Source organism: Pelodiscus sinensis, chromosome 21 (assembly GCF_052426305.1).
Source record: "Pelodiscus sinensis isolate ZL-2025 chromosome 21, ASM5242630v1, whole genome shotgun sequence".
NCBI lineage: Eukaryota > Metazoa > Chordata > Testudines > Trionychidae > Pelodiscus > Pelodiscus sinensis.
The window spans coordinates 18580060-18607626 of NC_143072.1; the positions used below are offsets into that span (position 1 = coordinate 18580060).

General features: G+C 43.4%; 1 protein-coding gene across 23 annotated transcripts in view; it reads left to right on the top strand.

The window, feature by feature from the left end:
* The window catches only part of MSI2 (musashi RNA binding protein 2), a 468712-nt gene that overhangs the window by 360299 nt on the left and 80846 nt on the right, over positions 1-27567 (top strand). For 12 of the 23 annotated variants that reach the window (XM_075904809.2, XM_075904816.2, XM_075904812.2 and 9 more), the window contains 2 exons: positions 6624-6738; positions 21058-21132. In XM_075904809.2, coding sequence (XP_075760924.1) covers positions 6624-6738; positions 21058-21132 — 190 coding nt within the window. Of the gene's footprint in view, positions 1-6623; positions 6739-21057; positions 21133-26641; positions 26690-27567 lie in introns of all 23 variants that reach the window. The other 11 variants (XM_075904806.2, XM_075904805.2, XM_075904808.2 and 8 more) reach the window with 1 other exon arrangement.

Here is a 27567-nt window from a genome sequence, read left to right on the forward strand (position 1 = left end):
AAGCTGAAATGAAGAATTGGTTTAATATCAAGATTTATGGGCTGATTGCCCACGTTGACCGGACAGTTCGGCGTGCCCGATCTTTGAGATATCTGTATATATTTCCACTCTGTGAAATCAGCTGGCACTTCCAAATTCAGTAAAAATGTCCTAGCCTGTATCATGTAATGTCACTGATACTAAATGGTTGTCTTCAAATTAGACATGGTCCAGTGGGTTTTATTTTATCCCAGCATGAACCATTTGCTACCTGATGAAGCATGGAATAGGTAACCAACTGCTCTGCATTTCTCAGATCAGCATTCAGTAGCAGCTTCTTCTGGCCCAGGTTGGCAGTGACCAAAAGTCGTTACCGTCTGGTGTCTGTTCAAGGACTTCTGGGGGATGCATTTGGTGATCTCAGCTGAGTTCCCAGCAAAAAGGTCTCTCATCACAAAAAAGAAAAAAACAAACTAACTCTGCAGCTGGCAATGACTGAGTCTTGGCGGAGAGGCATGGTGACCCTCGGGCCTATTACAGATGCCAAAGATCCGCATCAGCATGGAGAGCAAAGTGCTACTCCATCAGGGTACTCAGCCAGGTGATCTGAGGCCATGTCTTTACTAAACAGAAGATCAACACTCCTGGGATCAATCTTCCAGAGTTCGATTTAGTGAGTCTAGTTAAGACACACTAAATCGAACTCAGAGGGTGCCCCCAACAGAAGCCAGTACTCCTGCTTTTGTGAGGAGTAAGGGAAGCTGACAGAAGTGTTTGCTCCTGTTGGCCCCCCGCTATGGGGATGGAGGCAAAACATGAAACAAGGTATGGCGACTCCGACTACATAATTGAGTATCTTGATTCGACATTCTCTGGGAGTGTAGACCTGGCCAGAGTCTTGGATTCTATTCTTGGTCCAGCCCTTGATCCCCTGGAGTAACTCACTGCCCCCTTTCTGTGCCTCAGTTTCTCCATCAGCCAAACAGGGATAATAATGGTTTAGCCACTTTTTGTAAAGAAATTTGAGATCTGTAGATGAAAAGTGTTCATCTGTGGTTAAAGATGCTCCCTGCAGGTCTGATTAGGGGCATGTTAACAGAGCCATGCAAGGAGCGCTTACCTTGCCACTACTTGTGCAACATGCTTCTTTGTGGACAAGAGTTAAGCTTGACCAGAGTGGCCAATGCAGCATCTTGAATGAATATTAAATCCCCACCCAAAGGATCCATTCCCAGATTATGGCAGAATGTTTACTCCCTTGAGTGTATCCTGAGTGTCGATATTGGGTATGCTGATTTGCCAGGTTTTAAGAGTGGTATTTCGTTCCCCCAATTGATTTTATTTTTGTTTGTTTGCTTTTAATTCTAAGTTAAAACTTCTTTGCCGCTTGCTAACATTCTCCTTATGTCCTTGTGGGCTGTGAAAATAATAAATTATGCTCATCTTTCTGAAACCAGCGGTAGTCTGTTTTGTGGTTGCAGAAGCTAATTACAGGGTTATTGTTTCTAACGGTGTTAATCCAAACTTCATTTTCCTGTTAATTGTCCATCTAGCCAGGCTAGATTGTTTTGTATCATTTGGGATGTTTGCAATGAAGGCTGCTCTGAGGTGTAACCAATGACTCTGTGACATTTTGCGCGGTGGTGAAGCTGAAGAATACAGTTGCGAAATGAAATTACACACCTCTACTGATCACTCCCCTTGAATTTGTCTGAGGACATTGAATTGGGCATAACTAGCCCTTTGATTGATAATAAACGAAGGGACGTTGCAGAGGTAGTTGTGGAACTTTGCCATCTGTTGCCTAGAGAGAACGCAAAAGAACATGGGGTTGAGATGCGTACTTGTTGCCGGAGGCAGAGCCCTTGCTTTTATAAGGTGAGCAGGGAGGAAATAGCATGAAGATTTTGTTTTTCATGGTCATTCAGGTCAGTGGTCAACAGTTGGCCACAAAACTCAAATTCACGGGAAGCCTGCCATATTGTGTTTAGGCTCAAAACTCACTGGAAACACCATTGAAAGGTTATGTCAAGGAACATAGCATGCCATGTGAATTTAGAGTCCGTTTCCTATTCCAATCCGTCTAGTCCGCCTCAAAACATTTCTCTGCCACGATCGTACAAAATCAGCCAACAACATCTAGGCAGCTGCCTTGCTGTGACCACTGTTTTTATGAGTGCCTGTCTCATGGTTTCACCCTATCTGTGGTATCCACCTAGGTCACGTCTCCACTTGCAGGAAGTTCGATGCTTCTGCGATCAATGTGCTGGAGTTTGATTTAGCGGGTCTAGTAAAGATCCATTAAATTGAATGCTGAGGGCGCCCCCGTTGGCACCCAGTACTACTCCTCCTCCCTGTGTGGATGGTGCCAAAGCTTGCCTTAAGGTACTGTGACTCCAGCTGTGTTTTTTACATAGCTGAAATTTCGTACCTTAAGCCGACCTTCCGCTGGCATGTGGACCTGGCCCTGTTGTCTCTGTTCTTTAACTCTGACACTGAACTCCCCACGACAGGGACTGTCTCCGATGTTTGTACAGAGCCTAGTACCAGAAGCCCCTAGTCTCTAGGTGCTTCTGTAATACAAACAAATAATAACTGACAGGTTTCCCTTGAGCTTCACTCGGGGTGGGAACCTAAATCGTCATGAGAAACATAGGGAGAGTAAATCTTTACGAACTGAAATGGAAGCTGATGTGTGCATGAACTGATGTGAGGTGAAGCGACCTGCATTAAGGATCTTCCTCTACCTAGCTACCACAGCAACCAGGTCAGTGTCTTTAAAGGCAGGGTTGATTTTGTGGGAAAAGAAACACTCGGTGGAAGTTGGGGGTGGAGTAGGTCCTGTTCTTTTTTTATTATTATTATTTATCTAGATTCTTGCAGGGTCCCAATTGCCACAAACACATGGGAGCCAGAGAAGAATGAGGCATAGAGAGCTCAAGGAACTTGCCCAGGGTTATACAGGAAATCTGTGCCAGAGGTGGGAATGGAAACCCAAATTGTCTGAGTTCCAATTCCTGTTCCTTTTTTTCTGTCTCTTTCTGTCTCTTCTGCCCAAAAGAGACTGCCGAGAGACCCTAGTGCTTAGTCTGGTGGCTCTCTATGAGGCTCTCATTCACGCAACCCTGCACATTATGAACCAGTAACAATTTTGGGGAGAGGGGAAGAGGGCAAATCCACATAAGCTGATCTCTTCAGCAGGGAGGCTGAAGCTATGAGAATTGACCCCTTTACAGTAGTGCGAAAGTTGGTCATTTGCTTGTTTCTCCTCCCATTTGGGAATGTATTCCTTCATTGAAGATTCACTGCTGCCATCACTGTGCTGAAGAAAAGAGGAAGGAATAGAGTTTATAGACCATGCAAAGATGGGGTGTCTCCTCTTGTTCATAATGTTTGTTTAATCTATTTTGTCTGCCTCCTTTTAAATTTTTTTGCAGCTACAGGTTGAACCTCTCTAGGCCGGCACCCTCAGGACCTGACCAGTGCTGAACCAGAAAATTTGCTGGACCACAGGAGGTCAATATTGTCTAGCAGCATTACCAACACTTCCACTGTTTCCTGGGCTCTTAGAAGACATTTAGGAGTAAATTAGAGCTAAAGAACAACACAGAACACTAAGCACCAGGACTGGTGGCTCTAAACAAACTTTATGGACCGCAGGAAATTTGGCCATGCTCATGATAAGTGGACATCCAGCTAACTAAAATCATGCCAGACCACGGATGTTGCCGGACCACAGTGTGCCCAATTAGAGAGGTTCAACCTATAGTCTCATCAGTCCCCCACAATTCATATCTCCAGCAGCGAAGAGCCCTCATGTAACAATACTTTTCCTTTACAGAGCAGCATCCTTTTGAGGACCGCCAAGTGTTTTGCACAGCTGAATTCCTATCCCAGCCCACCTGCATTGTAAGGACACATATTGTCCTCGTGTCACAGACGTAGAAACTGAGGCACAGAGAAATGAAGCCACTTGACTGGGATTAGGAGGCAAATTCGTAGCAGAGGCTATGTCTACGCTACAATGATCTATCGGAAAAAGGTATGCAAAGTGTGCTCCGCAATTTGCATACCTTTTTCCGATCGTTTTTTTGGAAGAAGCTTTTCCGAAATTCGGCCCATCTACACTGAGCCAAATTTTGGAAAAGCCTCCTCTTTCGGAAGAGCCCTCGTGGGAGGAAGACAGGGCTTCCAAAAGAGCGCGTCTGCTCTTCCGCGAAAAAAACGGAAGAGCAGACACGTTCCCTGATCCCAGAAAAACCCCGTAGTGTAAACTTAGCCAGAGTTGGGAGTGTGGAACAGGGCTGCTGGAACAGTTTGTGTAGTAGTGGTGGGAGTCGGGGTTCTGAGAACCATTGAACCAAACGGTAAACCCCATGGAGGATTGGAACCACTTCAAGCCGGCGGGTGCAGCAGCATCACTAATTCCAGCACCCACGTCTCCTGTTGCTTTAATCATAAGATTCTTAAATGCTTCCGGTTTGCTCCAGTGGCACCATATTCCTCTCCCTGCTTTTCTTCCACTCTACCACTGAGCAATCTTGACCCAGGCACTCGCTGGCAAAATAGTGACATAGGAAGAACTTTAGAGGCATTTCATTCCAGACTTCGATGGCTTCTGGCAGATCTGCTGGCAAGATGCGAGTGTTTTGACAGCATTCTTGGCAGGATTTGAGCATTATTGCTTTGTGAAGTGTTGCAAGCAAGCTAAGTAAATAAGCTCTGTCGTGGGGTTTGCAGTAGAAAGGGGAAAGAGTAGGTGGTTTTGTTTAAAATACTCCCATTACAGTCAGTTAACCTTTATGTTACCTAAATGAAAATTATGTAAACCTGAAATTTTCGCTGATCAGGTTGCCTAGGAACAGGCGGTTGGTTTTCATAAGACAATGAATACACAGTCACCGATAGGGCTATTAGGAACAGAGGCATTTAGCCATATTATTCTACATCCCTGGTTTTGTCTGGTGTAATTACCTGTTTTCACGTTGGAAGCGCACACACCTGTGCATGCTCATTCCAAGGAGTGGGGCTTGTGGAGGAGATGTCTGCCTGCTTAAAGTAGAGCCACCAGCCCAATCTGCATATGCTAAACTTTGTCCGTTCTGTTCTTCATTGCTGTGGGTTAGAGGTTGCCCAGTTGAAGCCACAATCCAAACAGCAGATACTTTTATTTATTTGTGTTACAATTGTGACAAGAGGCCCCAATCAAGATCAAGACCAATGTGCTGGTCATTGTACAAACATAGTAAGGGTACATCTTCACTCACCACACTGGAGATCAAAGTTCTAGCATTCGATTTAGCGGGTCTAGTATAGACCCATTAAATTGAACACTGAGGGTAGCTCTGGCCAGTACTCAGTGCCTGTACGCCTCGCAGTCGTGAGGAGTAAGGGAAGTCAACGGAAGCATTGGCTCCCATCGGGCCTCCGCTGTGGGGATGCTGCCAAGCCCATCTTAAGGTAAGCTGACACCAGCTACGTTATTCTATGTAGCTGGAGTTGCAAATCTTAAGCCAACCTTCCAGGTCCAGTGTAGGACTAAGAAACAATTGCGAAGAGCTTGTATTCTAACTAGACTGATTCAGACAAAGAGTGGGAAAAGAGACAGAAAATTCACTGAAGGTCTGTCTACACCGCAGGGCAAAAATCAGTTGCATAGCTTGAAGGTGAAATAGCTTCATTTGGCTTTTGACGCCATCCACACAGCAGGCAGTTGAAGGGAGAACACTCTCCCTCAACTTCCCTTCCTCCTTGTGAAATGAAGGTTACAAGAGTCGGAGTAAGAAGTCCTCCAGCTCGACATTATTTTGAAATAATGGCTTGCTGTGTAGACATGCTCATTGTTCTCTCAGAATAACGTTAGTTATTCCAAAATAACACTGCTGTGTAGACATAGCCAGAAAGATGAAAGGATTTGCTGAAGGATCAAGACAATGGCCGAACCCAGGCCTAGAACCCTAGTCTTCTGATTCCTAATTGCATACCTTATTTACTTGCTTAATTCTGGTATATCAGACAAGATTCTGTTCTGAAGTTCACACTGCCAAAGCACCACTGTACTCTCTCCGTTACACTTGTGATAGCAAGATTTTAAAAAGTGATTAGTTAGAGACTTGTGATGTGATTTAAATGGTATTAAGAAACTTCAAAACATAAAGGGAGTAACTAGAAGAGAGAGAATGTGGATCATGTACTGCTAGGATTTAAAAGAAATTCCTCTGCTGGGTAGAAATATTGATTCTTTATTCCCATTTAAAATGGAGCTTTGTGTAATGATCACCAATAGTCATTTTCTGTTATCACTCGTAATAGAACTGTGCCAATGACTTTCCTTCATCCATTCCATGCCTGCAAAGAATCATTTGAGAGTAAACAAAGCATAGGTTTTTGTTTCAGAAACAGGACAACTTATTAAACCTGTAGTTTATCAGTTGAACAGAGTTTTGCTATGTGTTTAAAGAGACATGCACATATTTCTCCTTTTTAGACTCGTTTACATTAGTGGACTGTTTTTAAAGTTCACATTTAGTAGAAAAAAAAGCTAAAGCTAAAAATAATTTTTCCCCTTTATCTAGCTCAGTTCTGCATTTGACATTTACATGGAATTCATTTGCATCTCATTTGTACATGTTTCTGCTCAATAGGTAGAATGTAAGAAAGCACAACCTAAAGAAGTGATGTTTCCACCAGGGACAAGAGGAAGGGCACGAGGATTACCATATACCATGGACGCTTTTATGCTAGGGATGGGAATGTTGGGTAAGTCTGAAATAGCCGTGGAAAGAGCAAGCATCTGCCTATGTTGTCTTCCCCATTGTGAACATTTAAAGGTGCAGAGGCGTGTAAATTACTGAGTTTGTGCACGGTGTGCAACTCAAAAATGTAAACGGTGGGAGTGGGGGAAATAATCCTGTCTATGGTAAATGATTAACTTTTTTTTTTCTTCTTGGGATATCAAAATTTGCATTTAAATGGATGTTTTAAATAGCCTGTTTTACTCTTATTCACAAAAATAGAATGATGAAAGATGCAGCGTGTTCATTCTGACTAAAAATGATCTCTTTTCCTTTTTAGAGGAATTGAGTCACACATTATTCCGCTTCTCTTAAAGGTGTCTTTGACAGTTCAGCATAGATAATTGAAAATCTTGCAGCTTTAAATGGCATGCAAGATGGAGAAAGCAGGGGAGAGGCATAATAGTGCAGGTCGCAACAATAATTACAAGTTTCAAGGAGACAGAACGGTAGTTTAGTTCGGAGTATTGTGTCCAGAAAATACTAATTAAATGGGATAAATGATATTTAATGGCAAAATTCTATTTGTGCAGGAGGTCTTTTAGTTATAATTGGTTCTCATTTGTTTCTGCCTGGATAGTTTCTTCTTTCTATATAATCTGACAACCTCTTTATACACTTTCTTCAGAGTTACCAAGTCAGGATGCAGTAAATCTATTGCCAGCATATTTTTAGAAAAAGAATACATTGTTGCTTAATCTCCCCTCCTGCTTTATATGACTTAACTTTCCCTTGGTTGTCCCCTGTTGTGTTCGTAGAGTGAGGGTGCTTGAAGGTGTTTCCTGTACTCACTAGCCCAAAGTCTGTGTGATATTTTCCCTCTACTTCTTCCCTTAGCGAACCACCAACAATAGTTAACGTGGGAGATGGAGCGGGGGAGGGGAGATGAGCAAAACTGAGATCCCGTTGGAAAATGTCTGTGCATCAATAGAGTCCATGTGTCCTGGGCCCCAGTCCAGTGTTCTTTCATCAGGTGATCCCAAAGCATTTCATAAAGAAAGTGCAAACTGCTTAGTCATCCCCATTATACAAATGGTGAAACTGAGGCACACAGAGGAGGAAAGTAAATTGCCCACGGTAATCCCACAGGCCAGTAGCAGAGCAAGGGGTAGAACCTAGGTTTTCTGTGTCCCAATGTCATGCTCTGTCCACCAGGCCACACTGCATCCATTGCCTACAGTCCTGAAATCTTTTCTCTCCTTCCCCTTTGCCCACTCAGTGTTGTTCTGTGGAATTCACCCTGCAGGAGAAAGGGACCTGTTAAAGCTCCTGCAAATCTGCAGCAGATGGCTCCATCCTCCTGTTCTGATCTCTTCTCTCTTCCGTTTAATGTTCCATTTCCCACACCGCTAATCAGCCCACGGTCCCTGGTGTTTTGAACACCAACTCCTGCCATTTTATCATCGGACTTGAGATTGGAGGGAGGAAGTTTGTAACCCCCCCCCCAAACTGCTGGAATCACGTTACCCCAAAATCTCAACGTTCATGCAGACGTGGGTGTGCGTGTTTGTGTTAAGGATGCTAAATTTAGATTAATCAGCTAATCGAATAGTCGATGTAATTTGCATCAACTATTTGATTAGTCGATAAGGGCGCCTCCACCTTTGAAATGTAGCAAGAGCCCAGCCAACTCTTGCTACATTTCAAAGGCGGAAGCGCCTCTTGTTCCCCACTGCACCTCTTCTCCCCATGGAGACGGTGCTGGGGGGAGCCAGCTTTTAAGCCGGCTCCCCCCAGCACTGGGTCCTGCTCTCCCCCCTCCATTCCTGCCTCTCTCTGATAGAGGCAGCAAGAGAGGGAAGCAACCAGTTGACTAGTCACTTACATCTCTAGTTTGTGTGTGTGTGTTTTTTTATATGTAAGCTTTTTAGAAAATATGATCCCATAAGATGCCAAAGGACAAATCACCCTTCATCTATATTTGTTAATTTCACTGTGTAAGCCAACCTCTTAATTTTTTGGGAGGGGAGATGGGTGGCTGTCTTGTGAATCATTGAACTGTTGTCATTAAGAATTATAAATAATGATTGTATTTTTATTGAGGTTGTACTCTTAGGCTATGTCTACACTGGCATCCCTTCCGGAAAAGGGATGCTAATGTAGCACGTTGGAATAGGCAAATCCGCGGGGAATTTAAATATCCCCCGCGGCATTTGCATTAACATGGCTGCCGCTTTTTTCCGGCTTGGGGAAAAGCCGGAGAAAAGCGCCAGTCTAGACGTTATTCTCCGGAAAATAAAGCCTTTTCCGGAGGATTTCTTATTCCTACTTTCAAGTAGGAATAAGAAATCCTCCGGAAAAGGCTTTATTTTCCGGAGAATAACGTCTAGACTGGCGCTTTTCTCCGGCTTTTCCCCAAGCCGGAAAAAAGAGGCAGCCATGTTAATGCAAATGCCGCGGGGGATATTTAAATCCCCCGCGGATTTGCCTATTCCAAAGTCTACATTAGCATCCCTTTTCCGGAAAGGGGTGCCAATGTAGACACAGCCCTAGAAAGCTGGGCATTATGGTAAGTGGTGCATAACAACAGCTGGGGCAGGAGGAGCGATCCCTCATAGTTGGTACTTCCTTCAGTGGAAGGAGTGAGGTTAAGGGCACTTGAAAATTGCTCTGCTCCTGTTCAATCAGTGCATGCTCGTAAGCTGAAATGATGGTGCTTCCTGAAACGGCTGTAGCTGGCACACAGGGAGAGTGTTGGTGCCCCCTTACGAAAGGCTTGTTACTTAGGAAATCATGCAGTGCCGTGGAAGGAACACAAACCATCATGGCTCCCTTTGTGACCAAGGGTTTTGTAAGCGAGGCCCCCAGCCTTTCTCGATCAACTAAGTACAAAAACTGAAATCTTCCAAAATCAGAGTGATGCCTTGAGTTAGGCACCTAAAGAAGGACCCCGAGTTCTTCAATGCTCTTTGAATGGCTGGATCCTTGAGTTTAGTGGGGCTCTGTGCTGGTTGATGGTTCTTCCCACACAAAGTTCATTGCAGGATCGAGATGCAAATGGCCTTGTTTTTTCCAGCTGTAGAGCACACACAACTCCCGTTGAAGACACTGGAAGCTGGGCGTACTCAATTCCTATGAAAATCAGGCCATTTCCTGCGGTACCTGAAGAGAGGCACCCCCCAGACTGAGGAAGGACTTTTCCATATTGTATGCTTTGATGCTCATTGAAGAGCATTTAAATTCTAGTGGCTCTGAAGATGATCTCTTCCTTCCACTGCCCCTACTTTCTCTCCCTTACTACGATTTTTCAATTTTGGAAATTTAAAATTTGGGATTAAATTATTCATCCTATTCTAGTCAACCCATGTTCATTTCAACTGTCTACTTCTACGCTCCTTCGCATTTTTCTTGACAACGGTGTCTAGTTTTTTGGTCCCGGGAGTGGGTTGAATGCAACCTTGTTAACTAATTTTTCAAGACAGGGCTCGATCACCTGCATTCCAAAGAGGCGCAGTGGAATTATAGCCCCGGGCAAAAAGACCTAGGGCAAAATACTCTCTGCCATTCACTTTTGAGTCCTGGACCTAATGTTCTTCTCTTCCTTTGACATCAGCGAGAGATCAGTACATGTTGAGCGGGAAGAATTTTTAGAGCCAGAGCCCAGCACTGTGATCTGAAAGGAGAATTTAACCCTGAGGCACGTTATGACTAATTTTCACTAGGGCTATCTCTTTGAATAAGGTTGCTTTGAACATTAAAACTAAGAGATGATGAAAGAAAGCCTGGGCTAGTACATTTATTTCTGTTGAAAGCAAGCAATATGTATGCATTTTGGCAAAGTCCTTTCTTGGCATACGGGTCTCTGTTAGTCACGTGCACTATATGACTCCATTAGCTCAGCCAAGCTGGTTCTGTTCCACTGGTTTTCACAGGACTACCCTTCACATGTTCTTATTAGATTGCAAATCATGGAGACTTGCTCTGAATGAATGACTGATTCATCTTGAAGGCCAGATTCGTAATTATCTGCTCAAATGCTTTTTTTTTAATTTCTTTTCCTTCTTCCAAGTTCCTGATTACTAGAGTGGCACCATATTAAATAATTAATTGCTAAATAACTAAGTTACAACACATAAAGTCCAACCTTAGCTGAATGCGGATTTTAGTTCCCATTTTGCAAGGATTGCTGGGAAAAGTACACTTCAAGGTGGGAAACGGGGCTGGTGGGCCGAAGGCTCAGAGTGGATTTTTTTAATATTACCGCTGGCAATGACATAGCAATGAGGCCGCATCCCTGAGAGGAAGCAGGGTGTAATTAACCCATCAAACAATGAGGCCTATCAAGTAACATGTTGCCAGAGGGAGATTTTGAAGTAGCTGAATATTTTGCGAAGCTCCCAAGAGGCCTTTGTCAGAATTACTCCATTACTAGCTTTAGACGTTTAGTTTCACGGAGACGGGGTGAAACTGGTGCTGCTCTCAAAACTTTTTATACAGGTCTCCTTGTCCAAGGTCACTTTCTCCAGATGCAGCTCATGGACAGAAAAGAAAATCAGAAGAAAGAATCAGCAGACCACTCGAAGGAAAGAGCGCACAGTGATTCCGTCAGTGCTCTTAAGGAAATTGGCCTTCCTTGTTAATCATTGCTGCCCTATCGATCTCCCCGCAAGTGGAACCAAGACGTTCATAGATAGCCATGTTCCATAATTATTGGTTGATTGGGACAAAATCAGAGGACCTCTAAAGAAAGACATTTCAGCTCTAAGAGTGTAAGGTGGTCAACAACCTTTACCCTGGAGTACTGGAACTTTTTTTTACAACAAAAGCACTGCCTTCCCATTCCTGGTAGCACGTTGGGTCCTCATCTGACTGACATTGGAGACAGGTGGTGCAAGAAGAGCTGGCTTGCCACCGCCCTCAAACTTGCAGTCGTCCATCAGGCACTCGAGAAGCCTGATCCTGTCCAGATAATCCGTATCCAGCCAGCAGCTCTGAACCATTCAGGGCATAGTGGGCCTCTTTTAATATGGAGTTTTCAAATATGACCACATTGCACCGCTGCTGCTGCTTCACAGGTCCATTCCTATGTCGACCTCCATCAGTAACAAGCCTTAAAAAGCCTGTGTTACTGGCAAACCCTTCTCTCCTCCAGCAGCGCCACTCCCTGGGATTGCCACACCAAGCAGAGCCCCAACCCAAGCCAAACACATGGGGCGGGTTTGGTGATATGCACCTGGCTGCAAACTTCCTCCCCCGAGTGATTCTGCTGAGCTAGAGTCTTGCAGGATTCTTCTCATTCACCAAGAGGCACCTTAGACGCACTGATGTTCCGAATAAAGGTGGCCCCCTTTCTCTTGCAAACCCCTCCCGAGAGAGAGATGCTCGCCCCATAACGCGTATATCCTTGGACTGCTGAAATACCACCTGACGTGAACGCCACATTTCAGAAAGTCTCCAAGAGATTTTTTTTTTTTTTTTGTATCATTGCACAAGCCAGATCAGGGCTCTGCATTACTGCACACGTTCAATTTAGGTAGACTGAGCTCATGCATAAAAGGAGCTTGTGCCCTTCAAGGAAAGTCATTCCTCTTCTTTCTCCCCCCACAATCAGAATCTGTTTAATAGAGAAGCCGTCTCTGAGGCAAAATTAGGAAGGGGAAACTCTTTAGTAGGAATGCATTTCCAGAATGTCTTGTGGAGCATTTAGGAACCTCTCTAACCTCCCAAATGGAGCACTCTTCATAGCATTCAGCATCTTCTAAAACAGCCATAGTCACCATGAAGTCAAATCTTCAATTTGCATTCTAACTGGAGGAACATAAACTGTTTGGATTGAGAGAGAGCAAGGGAGAATGAGTCTACTCTGTAGCAGATCTCTTTTTCCTTGGTGGCTGCCCCACAAAACATAAAGTCCTCTGTTCACCATTGGGAATTATCTTTGTTTTGCAAGCACCTTGATTGTGGGTTCTCAATGCGAGGGCCATCACCACCCTCCCTTTCTGCACGGGCATCCAAAGCATTTTCTTTTGTCTTGCAGTACCTGGTGGAAGGGATTGAAAGCCACTGATCTAGTCCACCTATGAACTTACAATACTCCTGAGTCTAGTCATTCTGGAGTGGCTGCAAACTGAAAGACGCCTCTCCCTCAGAAAATCACCTCCCCTTTATAATAATGGTGCTCGGTATAAACTTCATTGAGCATAGCCACTCACGCTTCAAGCACAAGGTAGAGGAGAAATCCGACATTTGTCATAGGTGAAGGACTTGGAAGAGGGAATGTGCTTTGAAGCAGGATGTTTCCAAACAAAAGACGGGTTTAGAAGAGCCACAAAAGAAAATATTTGGGAGAGGGAAGCGTGGAAAGTTGTTGTTTAAATACTTCTGATAGTTCCTGTCATCACAAGGGAGGCTTGAGAAAACATCAACTCCTGCTTCCGGCTACCTCTTGAGTAGGACTGCAGACGATTGTGCAGTAGAGCGGTGAGCGTTTTGGTCAGAGACAGGCAAGGAAACTATTACTGAAAGCTTCGTGGGGGTCTCACAATCCATCCAGTGGTGCTAGGGCCTTGATTGTAAGGTCTTCCCGGAAGCACATGGTACTCAGTTTATCTACCTTGGAAAGATGAATGGCTCAATCAGCTCTGCAGGGATTTGATCCTATAATACTCCATATTTTCCATGTGAGACTTCGGGATACTTTACCAGAAGGATTCTTGCACTAGCATAGCGGCCAGTGCACCTCGCTGGCCAAGCCTTACGGCAGTATCGTAAGAAAGACCTTACACTCAGGTTGTTAATGATAGATATTCTCATGAGCATAACACAAAATAACCACAGTATAAACAAGCACTTTGAGGACTAAGCCATCTCTTCCAGCATCTGCATACTTGGAGGAACATATAATTAGTGCTGGGCCAGAATACCTGAAATGAGATGTCTCCAATACTGGGCTGTTTTTATAGACCATAGCCAACAGCCTTGCCGGACAGCTCCCCATTCCCGGAAGGGTTGGGCCTCAGGAAGAAGGTGCAGGCGCAGGGAAAGCAGCCCTCAGCGCTACCCGGACTGCGGCACCTCCTCCCGCCAGCCCTCAGTGCTGCCTGGATGTGCCGTCTGGTGGCAATTTAAAGGGCTCAGGGCTCTGAGTGCCGCTGCTGCGGCACCCAGACCCGACCCTAGAAAACACCTTAAATAACCAGTTTGACAGCAGCCTTTTCACAACAAGCGGCATAATCAGAAGGTGCTGGGTTAACTCTTCCTTAGATACATTGTATCCTTCAAATAATAATGCAGATAAGCCACTGAGCACTGCTTGCTTGTGTTGGGGAAATGATAATTTGCTTTTATTGATTTGAACATTTGAATTGATTTCAAAAGCAAGGAGCTGTGAGCCCGGACGTGCTCAGACTGTTCGCATCTCAATGGTGAGTTTTGTTCCTCTGACGCTGCCCGTCATGCAGGTAATGGCAGCAAACTCCCAGAGGCAAAGCTGCTGAGGTGCTGATGGTGTGGATGTTTCCTGTTGGTTTATTCCTGTTTTTTTGGCGCGAAACTTTAAAATGTGTTCGTCCCTTTCCTTCGTGTTAGGCTAAATAAAGTCTCTTGTCTTGTGGCCTTGGGCAAGTCACTTAAGCCAGCGTTTCCCAAACGATAGGTCCTGACCCATCAGAGGGTCTCTGGTGGGTTCTAGAGGAGTCACCATGCCTCAGTGGGAATAAAAAATTGGCATATTCCAATCCGCAGCCCTACACTGCTCACGTGTGCGGCGGTGTCAGCGGCTGGGCAGTCCTCTTGTTCTGATGATGGCGCACCTGTCACATGGCTTGGAGCGCTGCCAGCAGGACGCCTGCACCCACTATGCATGCTGGGCCCTGGAGGTGCCAAAACTGAGGCTCCTGCTCCTGTTGATAGCGGGAATCAGGATGAACAGATCCAGAGCTCATGAGTTGGGAGGGAGAAGAAGTGGGGAGTGGGGTAGGGTGCCAGAGGTCCCGCAAGAGGGGCTGATGCAGGCTCTTGGGGAGGGGTGAGTATCGGGGCTCGTGGGAAGGTCAGATCTCAGTCCCCCCATGTGCACCTCTCTCAGGCTAATGAGGGTTCCTGAGAGGGAAGAGGTGGGTCAGGTGGGGAGTGCAGCAACAGGGCAGGGAGGTATCACAGTCATTGCACCCTGTTTTAAATGGTAATCTACAGCCTCTGACCATGCCGCCATGCCTCCCTCCTGCCCCCCTTCCCAGACAGCCTGGCCTGTAGTGGATACGTAACGGTGGGTCCCCAAAAAAGGCAAAATGCAGTTGGTGGGAACGAGGACACTTCTTTTATCCTGCCCTGTGTCTGCTGAGATGATCAGCTTTATCAGGCCAGGGCCAATCTCCCTCTATGCATTTGGGCAGCACCTAGCACAGTTGGGCTCTTAGTTGGGCCCTCTAGGCCCTGCAGAAATATAAATAACACCGATGCTGTGTGATCTTGGAGAAATCGCTTCACTGCTCTGTGCCTCAGTTTCCCTGTCCGTAAAATGGTTATAATAGTTTCTTTACAGAGTATTAACCATTGACTGTTTATCAAGGGCTTCTAAGTATTTTGATGCTTAGTAAATTCCTATTTATTTTGTTCTATAAATTGAATGGCTTCATCTCTGTTGGGTGCTTTTCTATTTAAAGACCAATTGAATGTATTACCCAGTGGTATTTGGTTCTACTGCTGTTTTTCCTATGTTTCCTGTAGCTACAGTAGGAAATGTTATGCAGTGTAATTGTAATGGTTGGTAAACGTGTATATATATTTAAAACCGCGTTCGCTGCCCCTGGCTCGTGTAAAGCTAAATGAAATTTTTTGTCAAGAACTTTTTTGGTGTATGTGGAAAAATACAATTTCAGCAGCCCTTGAATGTTTCATGAAATGTCGTCTATTTTAGAATCATAGAAGATGAGGGCTGGAAGAGACCTCAGGAGGTCATCTAGTCCAACCCCCTGCCCAAAGCAGGACCATCCCCAACTAAATCATTTTGCTGAATTGTTTGTGTTAGAAGAAAAATAATTCCCAAGGAGCATAAATACTTTTATTTGACAGTAAATGAAACATCCTGAGTGTCTGGGTTGAAATGACTTGGTTTTGTGATTTCCGTTGCATTTTATTGAGCAAATTGCAAAACATTTTTAAACACCCACTTACACACCAAACAAAATGTTTTTGCAACCAAAACTAGTTAGTTACTTAGTTTCCATTGTGCCAAAATTTTCCACTTTTGTTTTCAGATCTGCCTGAAATATTTCTTCTCTCCTCCCAGTATTGTGATCAAACCACATAATTGCACATGAGGCAGCAATGAAGAGAAAAACTTCACAGTTGAAATTTTAGGGTCTGAGCCTCAGGTGCCATCTTCCACCCGCTAACGATCTGGCCCTGAGTTAGCATGAATATCAGCAAAGCGTCCATCTGAGCTGTCTTATTTGAATCAGTAATTTAACAGCAGACTAGCCACACTTTCCAACTTACCTAAGAGATGGAATATATAGGATCTGCCATCTTTGGTTAGGGAGGCAGAACTGAGTAAAAGTTGTGTTGTGAAACCATATTTGATTGTTGATTTAAGTTTGCACTTTCGTGGGCAGGATGATCTCTCTTCAAGGGAGGTAATCCAGGCAAAACCTTGATTTTTTTTTTTTAAGTTTAGCGACAAGAGGTAATTACTGCGAGATTGATCATCCGCTAGAAGTACTGAAGCAAATAAATTGCTCAGCGCCCAGTGCAGGATGAGGATGGCGGCTAATGGAAATGGTGGATAGGTCGGCCTGACCATAATTTGGCTTGATGAAGCATCCACATGGGCATGGTGTTAATGTGCTATTGATATGCAGCCAGCCAATTTCCCCCGTGCAGATTGGGCTTTGACTCGTTAGAGCAGAGCTGGGCATTGCAGCAGTAAATGAAGAGGAAAATTGAAGTAATGCTGTATTATAAATTTATGATTTCATCTGCCTGACCTAGAGAATGTTGTGTGATGGGAGATACAGATTAGAACCTCTAGCCAGTCAGCTGTGCTTCTTATCGTTGTTAGAAACGATACAGTGGCGGCGGGAGGGGAGGGTCACAAGTGTCTCTACAGTTGTCTCCCTGGTTGGTTTCACGTTTCTCTTTTCCAGGCTGTTCTAGAAGGCCATGAACATCACTTGCCCACTAAGCCTGCACAAGGGAATAAGCTGTGAAGTTCCATGGGCTTCTGTGGGGAAGGGAAGAATGGGTTTAGTGGGGTTGCTACTGCCCTTCTCACATAGGCAGGTGATTGTGGTGAAGCCTTGACTCTGAAACTCTGCCTTTCAATGTGCCAGCCAACCCAGCAGAGCTAACCTGGAGGAGGAAGTAATCCGTGCATGGTAAAGGCCGTGTGCAGATTACTTCCCTTCAGAGTGAGGAAGGAGACAGATACTCTTGAGTCGTGATTCATTCCCAGGTCAGCATTCTGTAAAGTGCAGATACAGGGCACATCTTACTCAAGATTGTACCTTACAATCTAGGCCTTCACAATTAGAATGCAAAATCTACAGTTCTCTTTGGAGAAAGCCCATTTCCCCTCCCCCACCAGCCCGAAATGGGTTTTTAAGTTGACAAATGATCTTATCTTTTCGAGTCCCAATCAGACTTCCCCTTTAGAAAGAGAATGAAATCTGGTTGAAATAATTTCTGCAGAATTGAGGTTCACAACGATGTTAATGGGGCTACTTCGTTTGCAAACAATCCATGTATCACTATTATTGTCTTAAAAATGGTTTGTAAAACTTATCTCTGAAAGGTCTTGATTTAGTGACCTGTTTCTAAGGGTAGCCTGCAGTGGAGCTATGAAATAAATATTCAGGAGATAACTAATATGGTCACATATTTATTTAAAGCCACAAAATCCTGGTTTGTGGTCATATCTCTGCTTTTCTCCTTTATCCCCTGTAATCCAATTATCAAAACCCATCCAAGCATTTAATTTTCTTGTTTTAAAACACGATTAACAGTAAACTGTATGAAACATATCAATTCCATCTGAAATAGAGTGACTGGGGGTGCATCTGCACTGCACCCGAAGATTGAAATAAGATATGCAATTTGAGCAATGTAAATTGCATATCTTATTCCAATCTAATTTTGAAATTTTGTCTACACAGAGCCAAATTTCTTATTAAACCGCTATTTCAAAATGTCCCTTAACCCTTGTGGAACAGGGACGTCGGAATAGTGAGCCCATTTTTCAAAATCTAGTTCGAAATAACGGTCTGCTATTTCAGGATACTTCCGGTATCCCGAAATAGCGCTGCAGTCTAGATATAGCCTTGCTGTATCAGCAAAGTAACTGTAAAGTATATTAGAAATAGTTGTTTTTTAAAGAATAAATAAAAATAGAGGTGTTAGAACTTGAAAAGAAATTCTCAATTGTAAACAATAAACAAAGCCAGCCATACAAATCAATGCATGTAAGGCCAAATGTAATTTCCTTTAATGTCAGTGGAAAGATTCCCATTGACTTCAAAGGGAATTGCATCAACATTTTCATGATGAGATAGTATGTTTGTGGGAGAGGCAGAAAGCTGAGCACGGATCAGTTGTGGAGAAGACTATGCTGTGTTTCTTGGTGCTGGAAATGTAAGTACTCCTGTTCTGATAAAACCAGGCAAGCGAAGTTAGAAAATTGTGATGTCTGAAGAACATGCCAGTTTTGCAGAGGGTAACACAAGATGGTCAGCGTCACAAATAGTCTTGGTAAAGGGAGCACTAATGGAGTCTGTGAAAGGCAGCTAGCTTAGCCGCCTCGATGCAAACAAAATAAAGCTCAGAGAAAACACACAGCCACTATGCAGCTGACACAGTATGTGTCATTTTAGGCAAAGGTGCTGACTTGCAGAAGTGAGGCTGTTGAAGACCCTGCTGCCTCCAGAGCAAAACCACATTTTTTAGACTGAGTTTTTATTCAAAACTATCACATTGAAACTCTGAGAGGTTGAGGCAGATACAAAATAAATAAAGTAGCATGCTAACTGTCTGAGTAAGAAGAGCGAGAGAGAGATCTGTCACTAGAGAGGAGGTCTCATGATTCAGGGCGTGTCTTTGCCGCCATGGAGATCGATGTGGTAGCGGTCAATCTTCTGGTGTTCCATTTAGCAGGTCTAGTAAAGACCCGCTAAATCAAACGCTAAGGGCACCTCCTTGACTGTGGCACTCCTTGCAGCCTCATTTCTCCTGTTGGCCTCCCGCTGTGGGGTGACGATGAAACTTGGCTGAAGGGACATCGACTCCAGCTACATTATTTACGTAGCTAGAATGGCGTACTTTCGGCTGTAGTGTCAACCAGCACTCAGTGACAGGGTACAGGACTCAGGACTTGAATGTGAGTCAGACCTACCCCTTAATCTCTGATCTTTAAATGGATAGGCCTGTAAATTCTGCCTTGGTTTACCAAATGTGCCCCCAGCTGCCACTGAAATCAATGGGTGGATGTAATTTAGCTTTTCCGGGCCCTCTTCTAGTACTCGTTTCATCTCCATTGAGCATTCAGGATCACTCCTACTACATAGCACAAGGAGTGGGATTCCCAGCTGTACTTCTCAACTCTTAAAGAGCCAGAAGTATTGTTTCCCCTCAAACACAGATAATTCTGTAGTTGTGGGATGACTATATATAATACAGGTTGAACCTCCCAAATCCAGGACTGTCTGGTCCAGCAACGTCCATGATCAGGCAGGGACACAGACGTAGCCAGACCAAAGATGCCCAGAGGCAGGCGTAACGCAGAGGCTGGTGAGCCCCTGCTGGGCCAGGCAGCGTCTGGGGAACCTCCTCCCTGACCATGGAACTCCCAGCCACAGCGAGGCCGGGTGGCCGGGCAGCCTCTGCTGGGGAACCACCCCTGACTGAAGTGGGGCTGGCGGAGGCAGAAGCCGGTAATCCCCAGCAGCCCTAGCAGCGGGATGGGGTAACTGGGTGGCCCTGGCTGGGGAACACCCTGTGGTAGCGGGGCCGGTAGCGGCCAAGTGGTCCACGCCAGGAAGCCCTGGGACAGGGGGGCAGCAAGGTGTGGAGCCGGGCCGGGCCAGCATTCATGGGGCCATTGGCAGGGCAGAGAGCCCCAAGAAGAGGAGCCAGAGAGCAGGGCAGCCAGCACGGGAGCACTGACCTCCCTGGTCCAGCAAGCTCCCTGGTCCGGGAGAGCTCAGGTCCCGAGGGTGCCAGACCAGGGAGGTCCAATCTGTACAGTAGAATTTTTTTAAATGATTGCCTATGGGGCAAAAAAAGCCACATGGCACATTCTCTGTGCATGACAGCCATGTCTACATTAGCAAACTGACTTGTTGCTCCCACCCATGGCCTGCAATGGGTTCCACTGAACAGGAGTGCAAACTGGCTTACTTGTTAATGAGAATGCGACTGACCACTTGGCTCTGGTTTTCAATACTGTTCCCCAGACCACAGCCGTGCTGTCAGCAACAGCGCTGGAAGTCGTTTCACCATCTTTAAAGAGTTGTTTTCTTCCACCGTCTGCAACGTACATCTGGGGTTTGCAGCTGTAGGTTCTACAGGCTTTTTTTCATTGTCACCTGAGCATGATTTTTTTCTGCCCGGTGATGTGAGGGTTGAAACCTTGTGTTAAATTGAACACAATTTGTTGTTCAATATATTGGTTTACACTTTTTTTATTTGCAACAAAGTGTCCTTGAATGCTATTGCCCTAATAAGAAAACAACAAATACTTCGATTGTAGCTGTTACAAATTGCTTCAGGAAAAAAAATCTTATCTGTTGAATTTTACCTTTCTGAAAAACTAAAACCTCTTTGACTCTCTACTTCCTTGATATTGCTGCCTCTAACTCTTTGATGTGTTAACTGTTGTCCTTCACACTCCTGGGATGAAGAATTACTAGTACCTTAATCTCCAACTGTCAATAACTCTGAAGCAAAGTACATTCATTGTAAGCTCTCCAAATGTCAGAGCAAACCTGTGTTATGTATTTAGCCTTAGCATTTGGCATTTACTCTGCTAGCTAAAAAGTATGCACAGTCCTTGGACTGCAGATACCAAAGTGCATGTTAATTATATGACTGACAGGTCTCATATGCCTCCAAACGGAGAAAGTGATCAGGAAGAGTAGCATGTATCTGTAGATGTTTTATTTTCTTCCAAGTTGTTAATGCAAGTTGCCTGCAGTTGTACATGAGAAGAGTAAACAGTGTTCTTTAAGACCATGTGTAAAAAGTCAAACTTATTTTTCAGCCATCCTCTGTGTAATGTAACATTAGATGTTGGAGCAAAGAGTAAAACCTTACTAATCTGCCATTTTCTTTTATTCACATTTCTACATTCAAGGTTACCCGAATTTTGTTGCAACATATGGCAGAGGATATCCTGGATTTGCCCCAAGTTACAGCTATCAGTTCCCAGGTATGTACATTTCATTTGGAGACTGATTGATTTATTTAAATCCATCATTGTGAAGAGAGGCAGGAAAATCTGCAGGGAAGCATCTCCTGCAATGACAAATTCTCACCATTTTGAGACTACATATATATATATCTATATATCTTCAATATATATATATATTTATATATAAAAGGATATTGCCAAGAGAGATTGTTAATATAATGTGTTAATTGGTACTGGTTATTTGAAAACAAAGTTTTTAATTTAAGAAAAAATTAACCAGAATGATAATTTAACACCTATTACAATTCCTTTGCTGGAAATAATACATTTTTTCCCTTTTCTATGTACATATTCTACAGTAAGCTTATATATGTTAGGACCGCAGTTCTGGAGTAAAAAGTCCAATGTGAGTGTATTTTGTATAGACATCTCTGGTGACCTTCATAAAGTCGGGTGTCTAATGGTGCTCAATCTAATTCTTTCTTCACGTTTGTTTGGTTCCCTCCCCCCCCCCTCCCCCTTCCCTTTTGTGTGACTGTCAAAGATTTGCTGCATTTAGTGATTTCCATTCACTGGAAGTTTAATACTGCCACTCATAATTTTTGATCTCCTAAGGTTCTAAAGTGGCAGGCTGGCTTTTAATGTAACAGGGTGGATTTCATCTGGGGAACTTAGAAAAGGCAGTCACTGAAACTAGTTCTCCCTATATTTTACTTTATGCCAGTGCGGCTTAGAACTTAAATTGGAAATGACAGATTATTTCTTTTTTTAATTTCAATTTAGGAATTCTAAAGGAGACTTTAGAAACAGAGTCATGATGACTTCTGTGTTTACTGTTTACTAATAGCTAAGGCCTGCCAGGGCACCTTTGCAAAGAAATCTCTCTTATGTTAGACATTAAATTCATTAGTGTGCCATGTCACTTGGCTCACACACTATCAGTTCTACCACCTTGCACTGTTTATTTAATTGCTTAGAAAGGGCACATTGCTGAAGTTAAGAACATAAGAACAGCCATACTGGGTCAAACCAATGGGCCATCTGGCCCGGTATCCTGGCTTCCAACAGTAGTAGGTGCCAGATGCTTCAGAGGGAATGAACAGAACAGGATAATTTATCGAGTGATCCATATCCTTTTGTCCAGTCCCAGCTTTTGGTAATCAGGCCTCGTCTTCCCTCCGTCAAAGATCGATACTGCTGTGATCAATCTTTCAGAGTTCGATTTAGTGAATCTAGTTAAGACTTGTTGCATCAAACTCAGAGGGCACCCCCACTGGGGGACAGTATTCCCGCTCTTGTGAGGAGTAAGGAAAGCCAATGAGAGCATTTGCTCCTGTTGACCTCCTGCTTTGGGGACAGTGCCAGACTCGGCTTAAAGTAAGCCAACTCCACCAACGTATTCTGCGTAGCTGGAGTTATGTACCGAGCTTCCTGGTCTAGTGTAGACCTGGCCTCAGGGATGGGCTTGCATCCACCACCCCTTTGGCTAATATTCATTGATGGAACTGTCCTCCAGGAACGTATCTAATTTTCTTTTTGACCCCAGTTATACTTTTGGCCTTCACAGCATCCCTGGCAATGAGTTATACAGGTTGACCATGTGTAGCGTGAAGATCTTCCTTTTGTTTGGTTTAAACTTGCTGCCTATTAATTTCATTGGGTGACCCCTGGTTCTTATATTCTGGGAAGGAGTAAATAATACTTCTTTGTTCATTTTCCCCATGTCATTCATGATTATATAGACCTATATCATATTCCCCCTTAGTTGTCTCTTTTCTAAGCTGAACAGTCCCAGTCTTTTTAATCTCTCATCGTATGTTCCATACCCCTAATCATTTTTGTTGCCCTTCTCTGTCCTTCTTCGAATTCTAATGTATCTTTTTTGAGATGGAGCAACCAGGACTGCACGCAGTATTAAGAAACCAAGTTTATCTGTCTCTTTAATGAAAACGCTACTGTTACAGTGCAGGGTTTTTAGTCAAAGAAGAAAACAAGACCCTTACAGAAAAAAATTTCTAGAATATAACAGAGAAGGCTAACCTTTTTATATAATGTTTGAACTTACCTATGTAATTCTGTAGCAGGAATGCAACCCTCTTTTAAATTTTACAAATAAGATTAAAATTGTTTATTACACTCTAAAGGATGGTAATTTCCATGGAACTTTATCTAGTTTCTTTGGAATCACAGTGGTTATATAAAAGCTTTCCATAAAATGAAGTAGTGTTTTGGTTGTTGATTATGGTGCCATTTTACAAACATTAAGACTCAGTTTCCCTAAGTGTATAAGGGTTTTTAATAATATCCATTTAAACAAAAAAAACACAAAAAACCCTTTGTCTAAAATATTAAGTCTAAAAAATTGACTTTTTGGATCCTTTCCCTGTACATTTGCTCTTCTGGTAAGAAACACAGAAGGAATGAGTTCAGGAGCAACCTTGATTCCTCATGTCCCACACCAGCTGGAGCGGGAGAACTTCAAAGGCAGAAAGCTAAGCTCCCTCTTTGACTCTTGTTCATTTTTGACCCAGATGGACGAGAGAGATGCTGAGGCTGGTGCAGCTATATAGCTATCTCCATTGCCTAACAGCAGGGATAGTGTTCACTTCCCCGCACCAGAAGAAGAGTCATTACAGTGAGGGGGATCTTTAAGAATGTAAAGGTGAAAAGGCCATCTCAGAAAAGTTTTCAAAAACTTCTACAGCACCTTGTTCTATGGGTATTGCTTTAAGCCACATACTGTACCGTTATTGTGCTCTACCATACATAGAGTGCTAATCTCCCAGCCCACTCTGACATCTATATCCAACCCCAATAATGAATGTAGATCTGTAGGATTAAAAAAATGTCCCTTTCTACCTCTTGTGCTTCTAAACGTAACATGACCAAACAAATTGCTGTCTTAGTCTGAAATAATTCAATGCGATGGCAACTTGTTCCTGTTGCAATGGCATGCTAACAAGGAAGCACAGTGATATCACACTGAAGTCCATGTTCACAAACCACATCAGTGTTCAATGGCAGGCATGCATTTGCACATGCAGTTGCTGCTGTTGTGCATGCAAATTTGCTAAAAGCACATGCAAATGGCCAAATAAAGGGCAGAAGTCGCAACTTTTCTACAGTTGCAACACTTTCACCCAATGGAGTCATGCAGTGAATGTAGCTAGAACTTTACTAATACAGGTTGAACCTCTCTAATCCGGCACCCTCGGGATCTGACTGGTGCCCAACTAGAGAATATGCCAAACCAGGGGAGGTCAATATTGTCTAGCAGCATTACCAGCACTTCCACTGCTTATTGGGCTCTTTGAAAACATTTGGGGATAAATTAGAACTAAATAACAGCACAGAACATGGAAAGCCAGGACTGGTGGCTGTAAACAAACTTTATGAAACTGTGGGAAACTTGACCACAACCATGATAAGTGAACATCTGGCTAACTGAAATCATGCCAGGCTACAGATGTTGTTGGACCAGAGAGTGCCGGACTAGAGAGATTCACCCTGTAGTTTAATTGCTATTTACAAGGGCCATATTCTAATGTTGTTCTTTGTACAAACCTGTCATTGACACCATTGGGGGAGCTGTTGTATCAAGGGAAATAACCCTGGCTAACCGGCCATAATTAAAAACGTTGTCAGCCTTCTTCGCAAAATAGGTTTGACACCTCAGCTGTATGGTGTGTATGTAGCTTTCACAAGTACTCTTCATAATATTAAACCCGTCCAAATATGGCAGAAAAATGCATACAAGTCCATTTCAACACCTGTTTTGAGCTAATAGCATTTGAATATAAGGTGATGAGATTTTTTTTAAAGTGCATTTGCACATTGTCTCAGGATTTGGTGTTCAGGTGCTTATGACCCCTTGAATCAGATGGAGCAATATGAAGAAAAGACAGATAATGAAAAATGGTTTTAATAAACTACATGATTAAAATTGACAGAACTAGCAACTAATAATAGAGATACTATTTGACTCTACCTATCATTATATGTGTTTTTATTTAGAGGCCTAGTTTTTCAAAGTGGGCCTTCCTTTGTGTGGGTTTTTTGGTAGGTAAAACCCTGCAACCCATTGAAACTGGAGAAAAAAACAAAGCAGTATGAATCAAGTATCACTTCAAAAAAGTGGCTGAAGTTAATTGCATGCATAAACTGTGCCATGGTGAAGGCCCACTTTGAAAATCAGACCCTACAAGTAGAAGTGATTAGATGCACTCTACGTATTTCTTAGACTTGCCATTCCTAAGGAACTGGGTCATAATTCCCCCCAATATTTCTTACTCCATTTTTTTAAATGAAGCTCTAAAATTCCTTGACTGCTGTGTAGCACGTTTAAGGATCTCAAAGGATCTTATAAATAATATTAATCTTCACTGCACTCTCTGGAATGTTAGCCCACATGCAGTATCCATCCCTGGAATGTCCAAGTTGGTAAACCAAGGCACAGAATTTAAAGGTGCAGTTGTGCCCTTTCTGCTTCTGCTAGGAGGTGGTGCTGAGGTCTAGTGAGTGCCCAGGGGCAGTTCCCAGAGGTATGTACAGTATTTTCAGTACTACTTAAGGCGACAGTGTTTGCACTCTTTGGAGCCAGCTCTGGCCTTTGCTCCTGCCTCTTCGCTAATATCTGTGTAAGGGAGGGCAAGAATTGAGACTGGACCCAGCTCCCATACAAGGATGCATTGAAGGGACAAAGGCTCCTACATGGTTGTTGTCTTTTTCCTTGTGCAGCGTTCAGCATAATAAGTCCCAGGAGGACTGATTCACTTTTTTACCACCTTTGTCACTAGGCACTACCCGCTTTAAATGCCACAGCTTCGAGCCAGTATTTGGGGTCACACCTGGCACCTAGGACACTTGCTGGAATTGCTGGGAGATTTAGGTGGTCATGGAGTGCAGGATCATGCCTTCAGTAATGCCCAATACTTGTTTCAATTCCGCCTCCTCCTATCTGCTATGCCGCAGAAAGGGCAAGGGATGGTGTGCACAGAGCTGTGGTATACAAAGCTGCAGGTGCCTGTATGGGACAAGGGAAGGCTATTCCGGTGAGGAAATGCTGTAAGCAGGAGTTCAAAGCTCAGTATGTTCTCAATGTCACCAGAATGTAGGATTTTATATGCAGTGTTCAGAGAATATTACACGCTAACCCGTATTGGTCACGTCTTTCATATAAATGTTGATTAAATTAAAGCTACTTTACAGATTTGTCTTAATGTACCTACACTGCTTTTGTTGTTCTCTGCATTTTCTTTTCATATCTTCAAGCCCTTTTTTTTCCAGGGTTGTGTTGTTTTGTTTTTGTTTTTTTGAGAATCTCCCCTCTCCCTGCTATAGAAGCAATCCAGGTTTTGAACCGTACTGGCTGGTACCAACTAGCAGGGAAAAGGATGCTTTCAGTAATACATGATGAATCAGTTCACTTATTAAAAAATGCTAGCATATTCAGCCGCATAGGCCAAGTTTTCAAAGGTGCCTACATTGCTTTCATAATATTTTCTCATGCATGTTTTTGCACATGCAGAAGCGCCCCTTTGCGTGCATGGAGGTGGGGTTCTGAGCATGGAAACAGGTGAGCATGCAAACGTTGCAGAGCAAAATCTGGGCATGTATACCCTTTAAAAATAAAATACACCCTACCTATACACCCCCCGCCATTGCATTATTATGATTAAAGAGGAACTGTTTGGGTCATTTCTATAAAATACTTGATTTTTTTTTCTTTTCTGTGAAGGCTTGTCCCAAAACACGACAGTGTGCAATATCTTAGGGGTTTAGGCTGCTCCCTACCACCCTAGCATTGAAGGAAAAACAGTGTTCTCTGTGGGATTTTACTAAAAAGAAGACCTCCACACTATTTCAGTTTGGCTGCATCTTCTTTTGGTCATTTTACCAGCAGTTCTCAGGGCCAGGCTGAACGAAAGGAGTTAGTAACTAAATGCCTTAATAAAAGCACATGCACTTATCCTTTATCGCTATGTCAGAACACTACTTTAAATGGTTTGTTATAGAGCGGTCCTGACGTCGCATCTTATTAGAGTACAGATGTGTTGCGGAACCTTAATATAGTACGCGTCTAATGTCTGTGCTATAATAAGTCAGCTAATTTCAAGGAAATTATAGTGTTCCTCGTATTATAATAATAAAGTATTGCAAAACTGGGCTATTAACAGTTGCTGTTTAAAAAACTGTATTACAGTTGCATCTATTTCAGCAACAGCACCCTTATTCCACTTGTCTTTTCAGGTTAAACGGCCCATTTTATTTTTCTTTTCTTTTTTAAAAAATGCCAGTCTCGATTGTGTTGTAATGTGATATTTACTGTTGTCAAAGTGAAACAATGCTACAAATGTCATGATCCACCTGTTTGCACTTTTGTTTTGGTAATTTGGAAAGAAGGCTCTTTGCGCTATCATTGTTTGTCTGTTTGAATGATGCCCCTTCTGTATA